The following is a 14954-nucleotide window of genomic DNA, read 5'->3' as shown; positions in this document are numbered from 1 at the left end:
CAGCTCGGTGTTTGAGCAGGCATAAGATTGAGAGAATAAAAAGACCCTTTGATGGAAGCCTGAAATTTTGCACTTTTATGTACAATGGGATGATAACAAACAGATGGTCGCGGCAGGGGGAAGCACAGAGGCGGTGCGACTGTCGGTTGGTACCGTTCAATGGGATTTGGCGGAATTAATTTTCCGGCAGGGGGGTTGGGATGAGATGATGGAGGAAGAAGGATGGATGGCTTTGCGTTTCATGTGTGTTCCAGCACCAACGCGCCGTGGGTTGACGCGGTTGTGCGATCCAAGGATGGCATCATGATCTCATTCGGCTAGGGAATATTCCGAAGACTTTTCTTTGCTTGGACTCGACTTCGAGTTCACAGAGAAAACTCCAAGCTTGTGTGGTTTGCCCATTCGCTCGTTTATACATACTTTCATTAGTATTCTCAACTTGATTCCGTCCTTTTCTTCCTTCAGGAATATCCGATCCTTGTTCTCCAGTACATGTCTGTGGAATCCCCAAGATGACAGCTAAGTGGGCGATACAATCCGCGGCGGCCAGGTCAGAAAAACATGGCTATGAGTTTGGAGGGCCGTGAGTAAATCGATCCTCCATCTTTTTCATCTTCATTAACTGAGAACTTCACAGACTAGGAGCCGCCGCCTTAATCATATTCCTCCCAATCCTCGTCTACTCCTCCATCTTCCTATGCAACGATGTGTCTGGATGTCCTGCACCGGCCCTTCTAGATCCAGAGACCTTGACTCTTGAAAAGCTGAAGGAACAGACACCATGGCCAGAAAGTGGACTAACAGGATTGTTCGACTTGAAAGTTACACTCTGGGTTCTTGGATACTACGCCCTCAGCGTCGCACTGCAATTATTTCTCCCGGGTGAAGAGGTCGACGGGAGCACACTTGGGACGGGAGGAAGACATCACTACAAATTCAACTCATTCAACTCTGCCATGCTGATTCTTCTTGGGCTGGCGGTTGGTACGGCGATTCAAGGTGCAGATTTTGTGGTCTGGACATTTATTTGGGACAACCTGCCACAGATCGCGACCACCAATCTGATAATCTCCACCGCTCAAGCCATTTATGTGTATCTTGCCTCGTTCAGTGTTCCGCAACCTGGAAAACCGAATCCTGACAATCGGGAATTGGCCAAAGGCGGACATACCGGAAACATGGTTTATGATTTCTTCATCGGCCGGGAACTAAATCCTCGCATCGGCATTCCAAATTGGCTTCCCATCGTTGGAGGTCAGGTCATCGACATCAAGGTCTTCAATGAAATGAGACCAGGATTGCTTGGCTGGGTCATCCTTGACCTCGCCTTTATCGCTCACCAATACAAGGCACACGGTTTCGTGACCGATTCTATTATTATGATCACTTTATTTCAGTCACTCTACGTCTTCGATTCCCTTTATATGGAAACCGCCATCCTCACCACCATCGATGTGATAGCCGACGGTTTTGGCTTCATGCTGGCCTTTGGCGATGTCGCCTGGCTACCATTCATTTACAGTCTACCAACACGTTATCTCGCTGTCTATCCTTTCTCTCTCGGTATCAGCGGCATTGCTGGAGTCTTAGCGGTCCAAGCGCTTGGCTATTATATATTCCGAGCTACAAATAATCAGAAGAACCGCTTCCGCACAAATCCCAACGATCCCCGTGTCTCACATCTTGAAACCATGACCACCGATTCTGGCTCCAAACTCCTTGTTTCTGGTTGGTGGGGCACTGCTCGACATATCAACTACTTTGGTGACTGGATCATGTCGTTCAGCTACACTCTTCCGACCGGTGTGGCGGGTTACGTCATCAACCAATACCACAATCCCGTGACTGGAGCTGTGACAAGAGAGGTTGTGCAAGGAGACGCACGAGGCTGGGGGATGATCTTTACCTACTTCTATGTGGTGTATTTTGGAGTCTTGCTTGTTCATCGGGAGATGAGAGATGACGAGAAATGTCGAAGAAAGTATGGGAAAGATTGGGTCCGATATTGCAACCGTGTCAGGTGGAGGATTATCCCGGGCATCTATTAAGGGGATGAATGCACGAAGTCCGACAGCTGGGTCCTGATGAGACACTAGCCAGGCAAGGCTGAACAAAGTGCCGAAAGCGGAAATGTGGGGTTTACCTGTTGTAGGTGGAGACCAACACAACAGCCACCAAGGGTCAACCGAGAATGGCCATCTTTATGGATTACCCCAAATAATTTCCCATGTTGATATTGTACATATGCTCTGTTATTTGAAACAGCGTCAGGCCTAGGCGCTATTCTCCCAGGTACCCTCGCTGACCGCTTCTCCACTGTCCGCTGTCCATCCGAAAATAAGTCTTTGAATTTCTTGAGCCCACACACCACCACTCACATTTCTGGAACTGTTCTCTGGGATCTTGGCTCTGCAGCCGTCAGAGGACCCAAATGATCATTTGAACCAGGCGTCCGTGAAGAAGCATTTGATACTCAGTGTTATCTTCAGCGTCATTATTCACGGCGTTATCCCAATAGGTTCAAGTTGTCTTCATCCCCTCATTCCTTATCCAACGCCATCCTACGGCTCCTTGATTCCGGCATCAACTGACCTGAGTCGATCAGTCACCGATGTGGCTAAATTGTCCAGTTATTCTCTTCCGACAACAGATGCCATTGGCCCTTTTGCCTCCGCTCTTGGTTGAAAATGTGGCTGGCGTCCTGTGTATTTGTTCTCGTCTATCATCGGAACGGTCGACGTTGTAATCTCTGAGACAGCATCTGGCTATAGCCAACTCTTAGCCGGCCGGATTCTTCAAGGTATAGCTGTGGCGACGGACAAAGCACGTTCAATTGCATCAATTGGAGATCTATTCCTCGTTCATGATAGAGGCCCATGCGTCGCCGCCGTGGTCTTCCTTCTCGGTGCAATATCGAATGGAATCTCAATCATAACAGGCGGCATCACTGCAAATCTAAGCCGGCACTACAATTTCTAAATCTGTCTTCCCCTCGCCAGCTTCTGAACGACCTTGGCCTTCTTCGATAGGTCTGAGACAATGTATAGGCGAAAAGTAGTTTACGAAACCGACAGAACTGGCTCGGATGAGAACCTAAAGAAACTTGCAAACATCGAATCGTCAGCTGCACACCATATTGAACATCGAGCCGAATCTGAGACTCTTGCAACGTGGATGATTCAATCCTCAAAATGGCAGCTGCACATTCATCGTCGTTCTCCTGGATATTGGGGCCTTATACCCAGTTTTCATGACTGGTATCATCTTTGCCTGGTCTGTCGTCGTGATTATTTTTTCTGGGCGTGGTTTCGCCTCTCCTTCCTACCTTCTATGTTCGGTATGTGTCGGCTACATCTCTGCTGTGCCTCTTATTGGCGACGTGCTGCACTACACAGTACCTTTCTTCATCTCCGGACTGATGATATAGTTCACGGTGCGCAAGAACCACGGAGTCACGAACCAGAATTCCGGCTTGTACCAATCGACTTGGGATGTACTTGCACGGTTGCTAGACTTGTGGGTTGGTGCCATACTGTGAGACAGTTTGGGAATTCGATCTTTCTCTGCGGATCGACGCTCTTTATCGTGACATTCATTGCGACGTTCGCCACTCAACAGGGCCTTGATGCTTATTGTGTGCAACAGCACCCAGGTGTTTGTCATGAACATGATTTTCAAGAACTTCTTCTACTATGGGTTTGTTTGATTTTTCATATGAAACAAAATATGAGCTCTAACTGATCATCATATAGACCAACAAACTATGTCATCGAATGGTGCCTGGAACATGAGTCCGTTCAACTTAGAGGCATCATGACTGGCATTACCAACTTCCTATGTCTCCTAGCAAATTTCTATGTGTATCCTTGGAAAGAGATATCACAGTTTCTGGCGTCATCGTCGTCGTCATCATGCTGCTCACTTCCGCCACATGCACTATGGTTCATTCTGATAGCCCTCAATAAAATCCATCTTCAAAGTATACAAGACGTCCTTCTGCAACTTTTCCCTCCCAACCGCGCACACCCGCTCAATATCCTGCCGACAATCGAAATACATGCCCCTGATCTCCTTAGCCTTTCCCGTTCCAAGATAAGCGCATGTGGCCCCACAGAGCTCGGGTGGATCTTTGAATAGACTCTTGAAATCCGTCCCGTGCTGAGACAGCGCAGGATACTTCTCCAACATCTCCGGAAGGGGTTCGGTTTTCGCCATGGCCGTATATACCCCTCCAGGATGCAATGCGTACAGCTGAATCGTATCACCTAGATTATCGAGATCGATCTCCTCCTGCAGTGTTGAGACAGCTCGCGTGACAGCGGCTTTGCTCGAATTGTATCCCACGGCAAATGGAAAATCGACCGTCGCGGCGCGAGACGCAATGTTGATAATCACCCCGGATTTTCGCTCACGCATGCCCGGAAGGACAGCCCAGGTGGTGACCATTGCCTATATTCCAGATATCGATTTTAGAATCCAAGACTGTTGCATGTTTGGTTCGGACTTTGGAAAAGCTTCTCAAGGAGACGGGACGGAGAAGCTTACACTTTTGAAATTAATCTCGATCGTCTTCCAAAAGTCCTCAAAACTCTCCATCCACTGAGGCCTTCCCGGCGAGATTCCCGCATTGTTCACCATAATACTCATTTTCAAAACTTTCAGCTCGTGGCTCTGGATTGATTTCTGAGCATGGACACGAACTTACTCAATCGGACCTAAATCGCCTTCAATCTGTTTCAGAGCCGCTCGGACCTGTTCCACGTCTGTGACATCGCAGGCATACATAAAGACTTTGACGCCATATTTCTCGCACAACGTCTTGGTCTCTGCCAGCGGCTCGACCAGGAGGTCTAAGATGGCGAGATTGGCACCTGAGAGCGCGAGATGTTCTGAAATTGCTCGACCAATGCCTGTTCCGGGAGGGGAATTGTTGGAATATAGCTCTCGAGCCAAGGAGACTGAACAGGTCGAAGATGTGCTCTCAATCACTTACCTCGAGCAGCGCCAGTTACCGCAGCGACTTTCCCCTTGTTCACACCTGCGAGCTTCTCTGGCCGGAGGGGTCCATACGGTGCGTGGTTTAGGGGTATCGTGGAGACTCCGAATTTCGATGGATCCATGTTTATGATCCTGTGCACAATCCGAGGGAGGCAGTAGCGTAGATATAGAGTAGAAATATCATCTATTGGATCTTATGGTCGAGAAAATCAAGATCATTGATTTTCAACCGGAATCCTCTTCTGGTTCGTTCAACCCCATACCTGACGACCATCATCATCCAATTAGGCGAACCCCACTCAGTTGTCCACCTCTTCCCCATTCAAGAGGGTCCGACTTCGCTTGGTGGAGGTGGGGGACCGTAAATGCCGGAGCTGGAGCTAAAAGTTCCCCAATTTGACACAACATTGCAAGAGGTTTGTGCAGGGGAGGGAAAAGGTCGTCATCATTGATCCTCCTTATCCAAAGTTCTGAGTTCAGAGGGTATTGTGCTCTTCACAGCTTCGCCCGTGCGTAGCTTGACCCGTCTTTCTCGGCCCATTCTTTCAACACATTCCGCATGATCTTCCCGTTCAGGTTCCTTGGGATTTCCCTGACAAACACCACTCCGCCCCTCAGTCGCTTGTGGACGCTTACCCTTGCATTAAGGAAGTCATGAATGCCTTTTTCTGAGACAGTGGCTGAGTCTGGACTCTTGGATGGGAAAGCAACAGCGTATGCACGCGGGAGGTCGTTACCATTGCCATCTGGTACCCCGATGATACCGATGTCTGCGACGCCAGGACATTGACCAAGAATCGCCTCGAGTTCGGAAGGCGAGATTTGATGACTTTTGTACTTGAGAAGTTCCTGTAATGAGTTCCATTAACAAAAACCAACATCAAGAAGCTACTTTGTGGTAAAGAACAGGGAGGCCTTGAGACTAGAATCTGGCTAGCCTTGCGTTTTATCCTCACCTTGGATCGTCCCACGATGAACAGTTTCCCATCTTTAGAAATGTGGGCAATGTCACCAGAGCGAAACCACCCATCCGGAGTAAACGCCGCCTTCGTAGCTTCAGGGTTGTTGAAATATTCTCGCATGATATTCGGCCCTGAACCATGTTTACCAAGAAATTTCAACGTGAAGAAAATTTGATGGAAGGTACCTTTGACGCAAAGCTCTCCCGGCTCATTGATTCCCAATTTCCTCCCGTCAGGAGAAAGTATCACAGCTTGCATATTCGGTAGAAGTCTTCCAGAGCTTCCTTCTCTGTCTACCTCATTGGGAGCTGGCTGTGAGGCTCCCGTTGTGGTCTCAGTCATTCCCCAATTCACTCGCAGCATCACCCCGTCAGGCAACATATCCTGCATCCTTAATTGGAGAGGGAGTGGAAGAGGCGAAGCACCGCTCATGCAAAACCGAAACGAGGACAATTCTTCTTTAGTGCATTCATTCGCGATCCGATTCCAAACAGCCGGCACCAGGAAGAACGCCGAAAGAGAGTACTTCCGTACGCATTCCATTAGGAAAGGGAAATCGAATTTCTTGAACATGTAAACCTGCATCCCTGTCAGCAGAGCCATCATCGTCTGAACCGTGATGCCTAGGACAACGGCATTTTGCATGATGCCTGGCATTCGAAGGTACAAGCCTTCTGAAATGGCCTTCAGGGCGAAATGGTCGAAATGAAACGCCATTTGACAGAGATTTGCCACAACGTTCAACTGTGTGATTCGTACACCTGTCTCGCAAGGTTCAGAAAGTGGGGCTCGTTGTTCGGGATCTTGGAGGTTCTGACCTTTGGGCACGCCCGTGGTGCCACTTGAATATACCAGACAAGCCGTTGTTGTCTCGAGAACAGCAAGATCCGTAATTTTTCGCCACCGTAACTTCTGCTCACTGATGATTGACTGCCCACTGCCGTCAACTATATCATACTCTCCAGAAACCATCACTAAGAGTTTGATATCCTCAATTCGGGAACGTGATATTGCTTCCTCCGCTACCCCTCGGGTCTGCGCTGAGCATATGAGGACTTTCGGACTGCTCAGCCTTAGTTGACGAGCGAGCTCGAATGCAGTGGCTGTCATGGGACACGTCGCATGAATCCCACCTGCACACAAAACACCCAATACCGCCGGGCCCACCATGACTTGATTCTCGACGAAGGATAGGACAATATCATCTCTGCCATTGTGTTCGCCTATACCTAGATCTCGTAACCCATGGCCGATTCGATGTGTCAAATCTCTGGCCTTGGAGAGCGTAACGAAGAGCGTCGAATTCGCTGCGTCGATCCAGATCGCATCATCCTCTTTAAAGCGCGTGTGGGTGAAAAGAAAAGTTAGGATGTCTTTATTTGGTATGTCGATGTGATAATCCGAGGTGAATATCATGGTGCCACGTTTTCCGATTCCCTATTATGTCCGGCAAATTATTGACGAGCAGAGCAGAAAGGTTGGTCTGGGCAATCCTACTGTCTGGACAGTCAGTAATAATAATCGTGGAATCTTAATCATTTTCTTGTGGCCGCCCAATTCGGCTACATATATGCCCGGTAATTTGTTCCCCAACGACTATCCTTCCCAGTTTTGGAGAAACCTGACCTACACACCAAGGTTTACACTCCGTTTGTATATGAGCAGTCGAATTGTACTTCACAGTTTCTCGCTCATGGAGCGGGTTTTGGCCTCGTTTATCCTCGACTCTTACTGAAGCGCTGGGCTACTTGTTGAGATCATCTTGCAACCCCTAGTTGTCAATATCTCTGTTGGATCAATCCAGAATGAGAAGAAACGCAAGTCCAGGGTTGAAGAGTCAAGAAATGCAATTGCTGTCTTCATGACTCGCCCTGTAAGCGCCACATGGCACAGACGGAGGCCCAGCAACTGGAAACGCTAAAAATCCGCGACCTTCTCACTGTTGGTCAATTCCTTGCGCCCAGTTTGCCTTTGAGCCTCTTCCAAATCAGCTTGGATATACTTCTCCGTTTCTTTTCTTCGCATCTCAATCACTTTAGCCACCGCTGGACGAGCCATCATCTGCTGATGCCATTTCCTGAAATGAGGGAACCTGTCCAATGTGAAACCGCCCTCCTCGCCAACCCAAGTCTTCATGGTTTGCAAGATCACCGTGTCCCATGTGACAAATGCCAGATCCGCATAGGTGCATTTGTCACCCACCAGCCAGCTGCTAGAGCTTTTCGCCAGTGCTCCGATAGTTCATAGATTAGGCTAGCCTTTTCACGGGTGATAGACCCCATCATTTGACTGGACAACGCTCTGTGGCGAAGTAATGCCAACATACGAGTCCCTTGAGAACCAAGACATAAGTGTACCCTCGTCCCATAACTAAAGTAGATGTTGTATGCGAGGCCGCTGTAGCCTGTGTCAAAGGCATACATGTTTCTGATTGGATGTAAGAATTGAATTGGAATCATGGGTCTTTTCGAGATCTTGATTATGCGCAGATCCAGACCAGCAGGTCCAACATATAGTACTCCGCCCGCGGGCCTTTCCTCCCACTTCCCTGGAACACGAGAATCGGGGAAATCGGTGGAGTAGAAGCACGAACAGAATGTGGGGCAATCTCATTAACGAGGATCCAGGTACACCCAGTTGGAGTTGTGGCTTTTGGTGGTGATTACTAACGGGGTTTCGTCCATATCTTGATCTGACGGATACAAAACGTGAGTTCTAAGCCATGACCGAGTGTAGATCAATTAACGATGGCGTCAACAGCCCCGTTGAACGGATTGAAAGGTGAGCGGACAGTTTCATCAACCGCCGTGAACGGGAAAGGCTGAGCTACCGGTATATCTAGTCCTGGAACTCGGTGGACTTGCACCAAGTCCTTTTGCCGGGTGAGTTCAACAACGTTTCCGCCTACTTTCGTTCAACTTACTGTGTCAGCCTCGTACTCGCAGACTACGGAGCAGACATCGTGCGCATTGACCGTCTGATTTCTCCTTTCGGTCCACCTCGAGACACACTCTGCCGACGCAAAAGATCAGTCGTTGTGGACTTCAAATGGGAAAAATCTCGTCTCGCGTTCCTGGAACTAACCAAAGCCGCCGATGTCATTATCGACCCGTACCGACCTGGCGTCATGAGTCGTCTGGGACTCGGGCCAGAGGTGCTCTGCAAACTGAACACGCGGTTGATATATGCTCACCTGCATGGATTTAGACCAGATGGATTCTATGGAGCCCGTGCCGGCCACGATATCAACTACTTGGCGGTAGCAGGGATTTTGTCGCTACTTGGACGGAAACAGGAAAATCCCGCACCCCCTGCAAACATTCTGGGTGATTTCGCTGGTGGAGGTCTTGTTTGTGTGGTAGGAATACTGATGGCTTTGTTACATCGACAAGTCTCAGGGCAAGGTCAGGTCGTCACTGCTAGCATGGTCGATGGTACTGCTTATCTGGCCACCTTTGCTCGACAGCAACTTGGTCATCAGAATTGGGATAGGCCCAGGGGAGAAAACTTGCTTGATGGAGGAGCTCCATTTTATGAAGTGTACAAGACGAAGGACGGGCGGTTTATGGCGGTGGGGGCCCAAGAGCCTCAGTTCTACCGGAATCTCATTCGAGGGCTGGGTTTAGAGGAAAGCAAGATGCCGAAACAGTGGGATCGAGCACATTGGCCGGCGACAAAAGAGCTATTCGAGAACGTGTTCCAGCAAAAGACGCTGAGTGAATGGCGCCACGTCTTCGATCATGTCGACGCTTGCGTGATGCCAGTTCTTAATATGGATGAGACAGAAGAACCGCTTCGTCCCTTGGTAGAATTGTCAGAATCACCCAGCCTGGATGTTGAAACACAAGAGTCTTATCCGGAGTTGAAGAAGGGCACCGGATCTGAAGATGTTCTACGAGAATGGATTCCAGAAATGCAGGGGCTGATTGACATAGATGCGTCATCTCGTCTTCTGACTCTCAAACAAGCCCCCAAGCTATAGCGTGTTAGCTGTTGCTGCTGAAATATAGGTGCTCCCTGCCAAATCATACCGCTGTGAACACCCATCTTCCGTCGTATTCTGGTCTCATTTGCTAGCAAGTTCCAAACGGCTACGGTACATTGTCCAGAGTTAATCTAGTTTCGCCGTCAAATACAGTGAGTTCTTTTCGCGCTCTTGTAGCTTCTTCGCGGATAATTTGTTCGATCTCTCGCGAGCGAGGGAGAAAACGTGCTTTGAAAGGTTCTGGCCTCATATTCTCACTCTTAGTGTACGCGAAAATGTCCAGGCTGACTTCGTTTCCCTAGAACACAAGTCAGCATGATCAAATTTCTTCAAGGTATACTTCAAGAATCGAATAATTGAGGTGATGTGTTCGACACATTACATTTTTATCCAGCCCGGGCTTGATGTCAAATGCCCACAACAGCGTTGCAATAGTCAAGAAAAGCCCCTGTTCCGCCAGTGGCTGTCCGCTACATTGTCGACGACCCCAACCGAAAGCGTTATGTCCTTGCTTATTTGGATATGGTCGTTCCAATCCTCCATAATACCGTTCCGGACGGAACTTGTCAGGTTCTGGGAAATCTCGGGGATTTCGATGGATTGCCCAGACATTCCCCGTGATGGCTGTGCCTTTGGGAATGAAATATCCACGATATTCGTCGTCCTGGATTGGAGCATGAGGGATTCCACCGAGAATAGTGACGGTTCTCCACCGGAGCACCTCACTCACTACAGCTTTGACATATGGTAAAAGATTCTCGTCACTCCAATCGGGAACGCGGTCTGGGCCCACAACACGATCGAGTTCCTTTTGAGCGTTCCTCTGTGCTTCTGGGAAGACACACATGGCCAGAATGAACGAGATCAATGTGCCACTGGTAGTATCAACTCCACCGCCAATGAGATTTGAAGTCAGAGAGGCAATCTCGTCGTCGTGAAGGCCGTTTTCTTGCTGTTCCTTAAAGAGGCGTTTGGCAAAGTTATCCTCCGGTGCGTGGGCACCTTCTTTTGACAAAGCAACAAAATACCTCTGCAAGTGTTTTGAAAAAGTAATGAGTGAATGTGGAAGAGGGTAGATCCAGTTGAGCCATCTTGGAAGCCTGGCGAGGATGGGAATCGACTCCATGATGAAGAGTCCGGGGATGATCAGATCGACACCTTCCATTGCTTTGAGTGCCATTTGTGCAACGTAGTCATTGATCTTGTCGATACGTCGACCCCAGCCAATGATCGACACGATGGAGCAGGAATATCGTTCGATAGATAACACGAAGTCGGCGGGCCTATCCATGAGATCTCGAACCAGGATTTTTGACTCATTGCTTTGGATGTCTCGATATGAGCGTACAGCTTGGGAGCCCACAGCAGTGTGCTAGGATGCCCTTTGGTCAGTTACAACGCGAACAGAAAGAGATTCGAAGCTCACGTACCATAAGACGACGATGTAGACGCCACCTATCTCCGTAGACGAGACAAACTTGATTTGTCTCCGTGGCATTCACACAATCCCCCATTGCAATCATATGCGGGCGAGAGGAGTAGATATTGGCTCTCTTGTCAAGTAATTCCGAGATGGTCCAGATGTCATTGCACATGATTGTAGGTCGATGACCCTGCCAAATCGTGATCATTGGGTCCTTGTAGTATTCAGACCATTTTTCCAACTCAATCCACGGTTTAAGTTTTGGAATGGAGAAGAAGTTCCCAAACAATGGTGCAGGAAATGGTCCTGGAGGGAGTTTCTGACGAAGTCGGAGAACGCGGGCATAGTCTGCTAGAATCCAGAGGATGGGTATACCGATGATAGTAGCAAACAAGAGTGTCACAAGCTTCATGGGCTGGAAATACAGCTCAATCTCCCTTGGAGAGTTTGAAATGTTCTGAAGAACGCCCATGTTGTTTTCGGGTGATTCGCTTCAATATGAGTCAGATTCAAGCACCACTGGCATGTCCTTGCTTCTTTACGCGAGTATAAACGGGATGGAATGATCCTCTGGAGGCGGTTCCAGGGACCCAATCCGGAAAACCTTCGTAGAGTACTGGCCACGACGTTTGATCATCCGCAACCGGATGACGTCGAAGAGTCTGATCCGTCTGGGAACACCGGGGGCCCCCTTTTTGACTTCGATATACGTGGAGAAAGTAGCCTCATGCGGGGGTCCCTCTCTACAGTCAAGCACTCTTCTCCAGGAAATTCCCCAACAAAAAGATCTTGGGGCAGTATGGGGTAACTCCGCCGAAATTGTGTTTGTAGATCATATTGCGATAGAAGCGGCAATCATATGTACGACATAGGCTGATTGTCATGTGGTTTAATACTGTCCAGCTATACACAGAGCTGACGTTGGCATTGAACGAGGCTTGTGGGGTATGCCGCAATGGGAATTAGGTTAGTACCTCGTATAACCGAAGGGTTTTTTGAAGGAGATGTAAGTGGGATGGGTAAATTCCGTACACTTCATGGGAACTACTTCGAAGATTTTACCAGATACTGCCGTCACTCTGTCTTCCCAAAAAAAGAGGGTGGGAGGGTATCATATTTTGTCTAGAATACAAATATTCAATGCAATGGCACAACTACAAGATGTTCTTGGCCAGGCCAAAGCCTTACCTCCTGTTTTGCTGGCAGGTTTCTTCCTGAGCATCTGGATATTGTACCTAGCTGTATCATATATCCGAGACCCTCTCAGAAACATCCCCGGTCCCTTTGTGGCAAGATTCACCCGACTATGGTATCTCAATGAGGTGGCCGGCGGTCATTTCGAGAAAACAAATATTCAATTGCACCGGAAATATGGTACGTATGTCGTCGTCCGTCATTTGGGCACTTGATTCACCAGTGTTGTTCAGGTTCAATCGTTCGAATTGCCCCCAACTACTATTCCATCGACGACACGGAGGCGATCAAGACGATCTATGGCCACGGCACAAGCTTTGTCAAGGTCTGCATTTCCCGAATTAGCATTGAGGGTAAATATAACTTTCTCTTATGGCAGGGGAAATGGTATATCGCGTCTGGCAACCCGAAAAGCGCGGAGCCCGACCTGTTCACGGATCTGAACCCAGAAACCCATGCTGTGAACCGACGAAATGTCGCCTCCCTTTACTCAATGACTAGTTTGATGGGAATGGAACCATACGCAGTTGAATGTGCCCAGATCCTCGTCAAAAAATTCACAGAGTTCGCTCATTCACGAAGTCCAATCAACCTCCAAGTCTGGTTGCAGTATTATGCCTTTGATACAATTGCCCTAATTACGGTACGTCGACTCTTGCAGGGCTGAGTTTCGATGGGTGGCTAATCGGGCCTTGATAGCTCAGTAAAAGATTCGGTTTCCTTGATACCGGCGAGGACAACGGTGGAATGATCGCTGCTTTGCACTCGTATCTGGTATATCTGTCCCGAGTAGGTGTCATGCATGAATGGCACCGCTCTTTGATGTGGATCCTTTCCTTTTTCCCTAGTGGAGGTATGCATTATATGGGAACATTCACCAAGGAACAAGTGGAACAGGGCCAGAGGCAAAAGACGAAGAGTGACCTGGAGAATGATGAGGCCAAGCCGACGGATGATTTTTTGACCAAGCTGTTGCGAATGCACGCTCGTCAGCCAGACAGGTTCTCGATGACAGCTGTGTATACGACTTGTCATACCAACATCGGTGCAGGATCTGATACTACCTCAGTCAGCCTGGCAGGAATCATGAATTGTCTCATGAGGACTCCGTCGAGTTTGAGCAAGGTGCATCCAAACATTGGCCCTTTTTTGGGTTTGCTTTCTTTTTTGAGACGCGAGCGTGGCTGACATGATGCAGTTGAGAGAAGAAATCGACCACGCTATTGAGGAACGCGGATCAGATGATATGTTCTCCTTTCAAGAAGCTCAAAAGCTACCTTACCTCCAAGCTTGCATCAAAGAAGGATTACGGCTGCATCCAGCCACAGGCTTGCCTATGGTCCGGGTTGTTCCCGAAGGCGGTGCTAGCATTGCGGGGAGATATTTTCCGGCAAAGGTAGGAATCATATGCGTCCCCCTAACGCGCGGCAATGATATTGACCGGGACAACAGACAGAAGTGGGAGTCAATAGTTGGGTTGCCCATGCTAATCAACGAATCTTCGGCCCCGATGCCGGTGACTTCAGACCTGAAAGATGGCTCGAATCACCGGAGAGAGCCCCTGAAATGAATAAGTATATTTTGACGGTAAGTCCAGGTCGAGATGCAAGCCCAAACACTCTTGAGTGGTAATTCTGACGGTTGGATTCCAGTTCGGCGCCGGCTCGCGAACCTGCATCGGAAAGAACATCAGCTTGCTGGAAATTTCAATTTTGATTCCCGAATTGGTCCGAAAGTTTGACTTCACGCTTGTCCATCCTGAGCAACCCCTGGAGACAGAGAATGTGTGGTTCGTCAAACAGAAGAATCTGGATTGTTATGTATCTTTGAGGAGTGGTGACTGAAATCTTTCGGCATTGAAGCTAGTCGGCTCCCTTGAGCACCATGAGGCGGTCTCCATTCCCTAACCTTAGATCTTCTAGATGGATGTTCAAGAAAGCCTTGCGGAGAGACTGTGATGAAAATATCCCACGTCTCCTCCACTCGATAAAATCGACGCCCCGGAGGGACTCAATTTTAGACAAACTGTCCCGTATCATCTCCAAATGAGAAATCTGCCTGAAAAGCCGGGGATTAAGATTCAAGTCTGGACGGTAATCACTTGTCCATTGGTATTCGCGATTTAAAGTGTCCAAGTCTCATGAGAAAACTTAGTATGTTTTGGTCAAAAGTCTCGATGGGGCCACTCACATCGCTTAGCAAATTTCAATGCTGCAAATATCAATTCACCCTGGGCGAAGAATCCAAGGATACCCCTGTTCACAACTTTGTAGATCACCTGTCTAGAAACAGGCCGGCTCTGATCGCCGTGACTACATGGGTCGCCGATAACAGAGCCGCCACCTCAAGCCGATCCTCGTCAAAAACTTCTAATCTGGCAAAGTTGGATAGT

The 14954-nt window shown here is 48.6% G+C and overlaps 7 protein-coding genes across 7 annotated transcripts; 3 read left to right on the top strand and 4 right to left on the bottom strand.

Moving 5' to 3' along the window:
- Positions 1-512: 512 nt before the first annotated feature.
- Positions 513-2048, top strand: Z518_07938 (uncharacterized protein; the record flags this gene model as incomplete). The annotated part of the gene is made up of 2 exons (XM_013413681.1): positions 513-583; positions 638-2048. 2 exons carry the CDS (start codon positions 513-515, stop codon positions 2046-2048), a joined length of 1482 nt encoding a protein of 493 aa, XP_013269135.1.
- Positions 2049-3936: 1888 nt separating this feature from the next.
- Positions 3937-5120, bottom strand: Z518_07937 (uncharacterized protein; the record flags this gene model as incomplete). The annotated part of the gene is made up of 4 exons (XM_013413680.1): positions 3937-4449; positions 4546-4642; positions 4706-4910; positions 4994-5120. 4 exons carry the CDS (start codon positions 5118-5120, stop codon positions 3937-3939), a joined length of 942 nt encoding a protein of 313 aa, XP_013269134.1.
- A 373-nt stretch (positions 5121-5493) lies between these two features.
- Z518_07936 (uncharacterized protein) lies at positions 5494-7376 on the bottom strand (the record flags this gene model as incomplete). Its single annotated transcript, XM_013413679.1, has 2 exons — positions 5494-5847; positions 5955-7376. 2 exons carry the CDS (start codon positions 7374-7376, stop codon positions 5494-5496), a joined length of 1776 nt encoding a protein of 591 aa, XP_013269133.1.
- Positions 7377-7877: 501 nt separating this feature from the next.
- On the bottom strand, positions 7878-8383 carry Z518_07935 (uncharacterized protein; the record flags this gene model as incomplete). Its single annotated transcript, XM_013413678.1, has 2 exons — positions 7878-8191; positions 8287-8383. 2 exons carry the CDS (start codon positions 8381-8383, stop codon positions 7878-7880), a joined length of 411 nt encoding a protein of 136 aa, XP_013269132.1.
- A 324-nt stretch (positions 8384-8707) lies between these two features.
- Positions 8708-9942, top strand: Z518_07934 (uncharacterized protein; the record flags this gene model as incomplete). The annotated part of the gene is made up of 3 exons (XM_013413677.1): positions 8708-8741; positions 8803-8842; positions 8892-9942. 3 exons carry the CDS (start codon positions 8708-8710, stop codon positions 9940-9942), a joined length of 1125 nt encoding a protein of 374 aa, XP_013269131.1.
- Positions 9943-10051: 109 nt separating this feature from the next.
- On the bottom strand, positions 10052-11840 carry Z518_07933 (uncharacterized protein; the record flags this gene model as incomplete). Its single annotated transcript, XM_013413676.1, has 3 exons — positions 10052-10243; positions 10328-11317; positions 11376-11840. 3 exons carry the CDS (start codon positions 11838-11840, stop codon positions 10052-10054), a joined length of 1647 nt encoding a protein of 548 aa, XP_013269130.1.
- Positions 11841-12513: 673 nt separating this feature from the next.
- Z518_07932 (uncharacterized protein) lies at positions 12514-14406 on the top strand (the record flags this gene model as incomplete). The annotated part of the gene is made up of 7 exons (XM_013413675.1): positions 12514-12742; positions 12796-12887; positions 12942-13205; positions 13262-13687; positions 13761-13958; positions 14015-14149; positions 14215-14406. The coding sequence occupies 7 exons, from the start codon at positions 12514-12516 to the stop codon at positions 14404-14406; spliced, it is 1536 nt and encodes a 511-aa protein (XP_013269129.1).
- Positions 14407-14954: the final 548 nt, after the last annotated feature.

This window comes from Rhinocladiella mackenziei, assembly GCF_000835555.1.
Source record: "Rhinocladiella mackenziei CBS 650.93 unplaced genomic scaffold supercont1.6, whole genome shotgun sequence".
Lineage (NCBI taxonomy): Eukaryota > Fungi > Ascomycota > Eurotiomycetes > Chaetothyriales > Herpotrichiellaceae > Rhinocladiella > Rhinocladiella mackenziei.
Note: the sequence above shows the minus strand (reverse complement) of the source record. Positions and strands in the feature narration are given on the sequence as shown.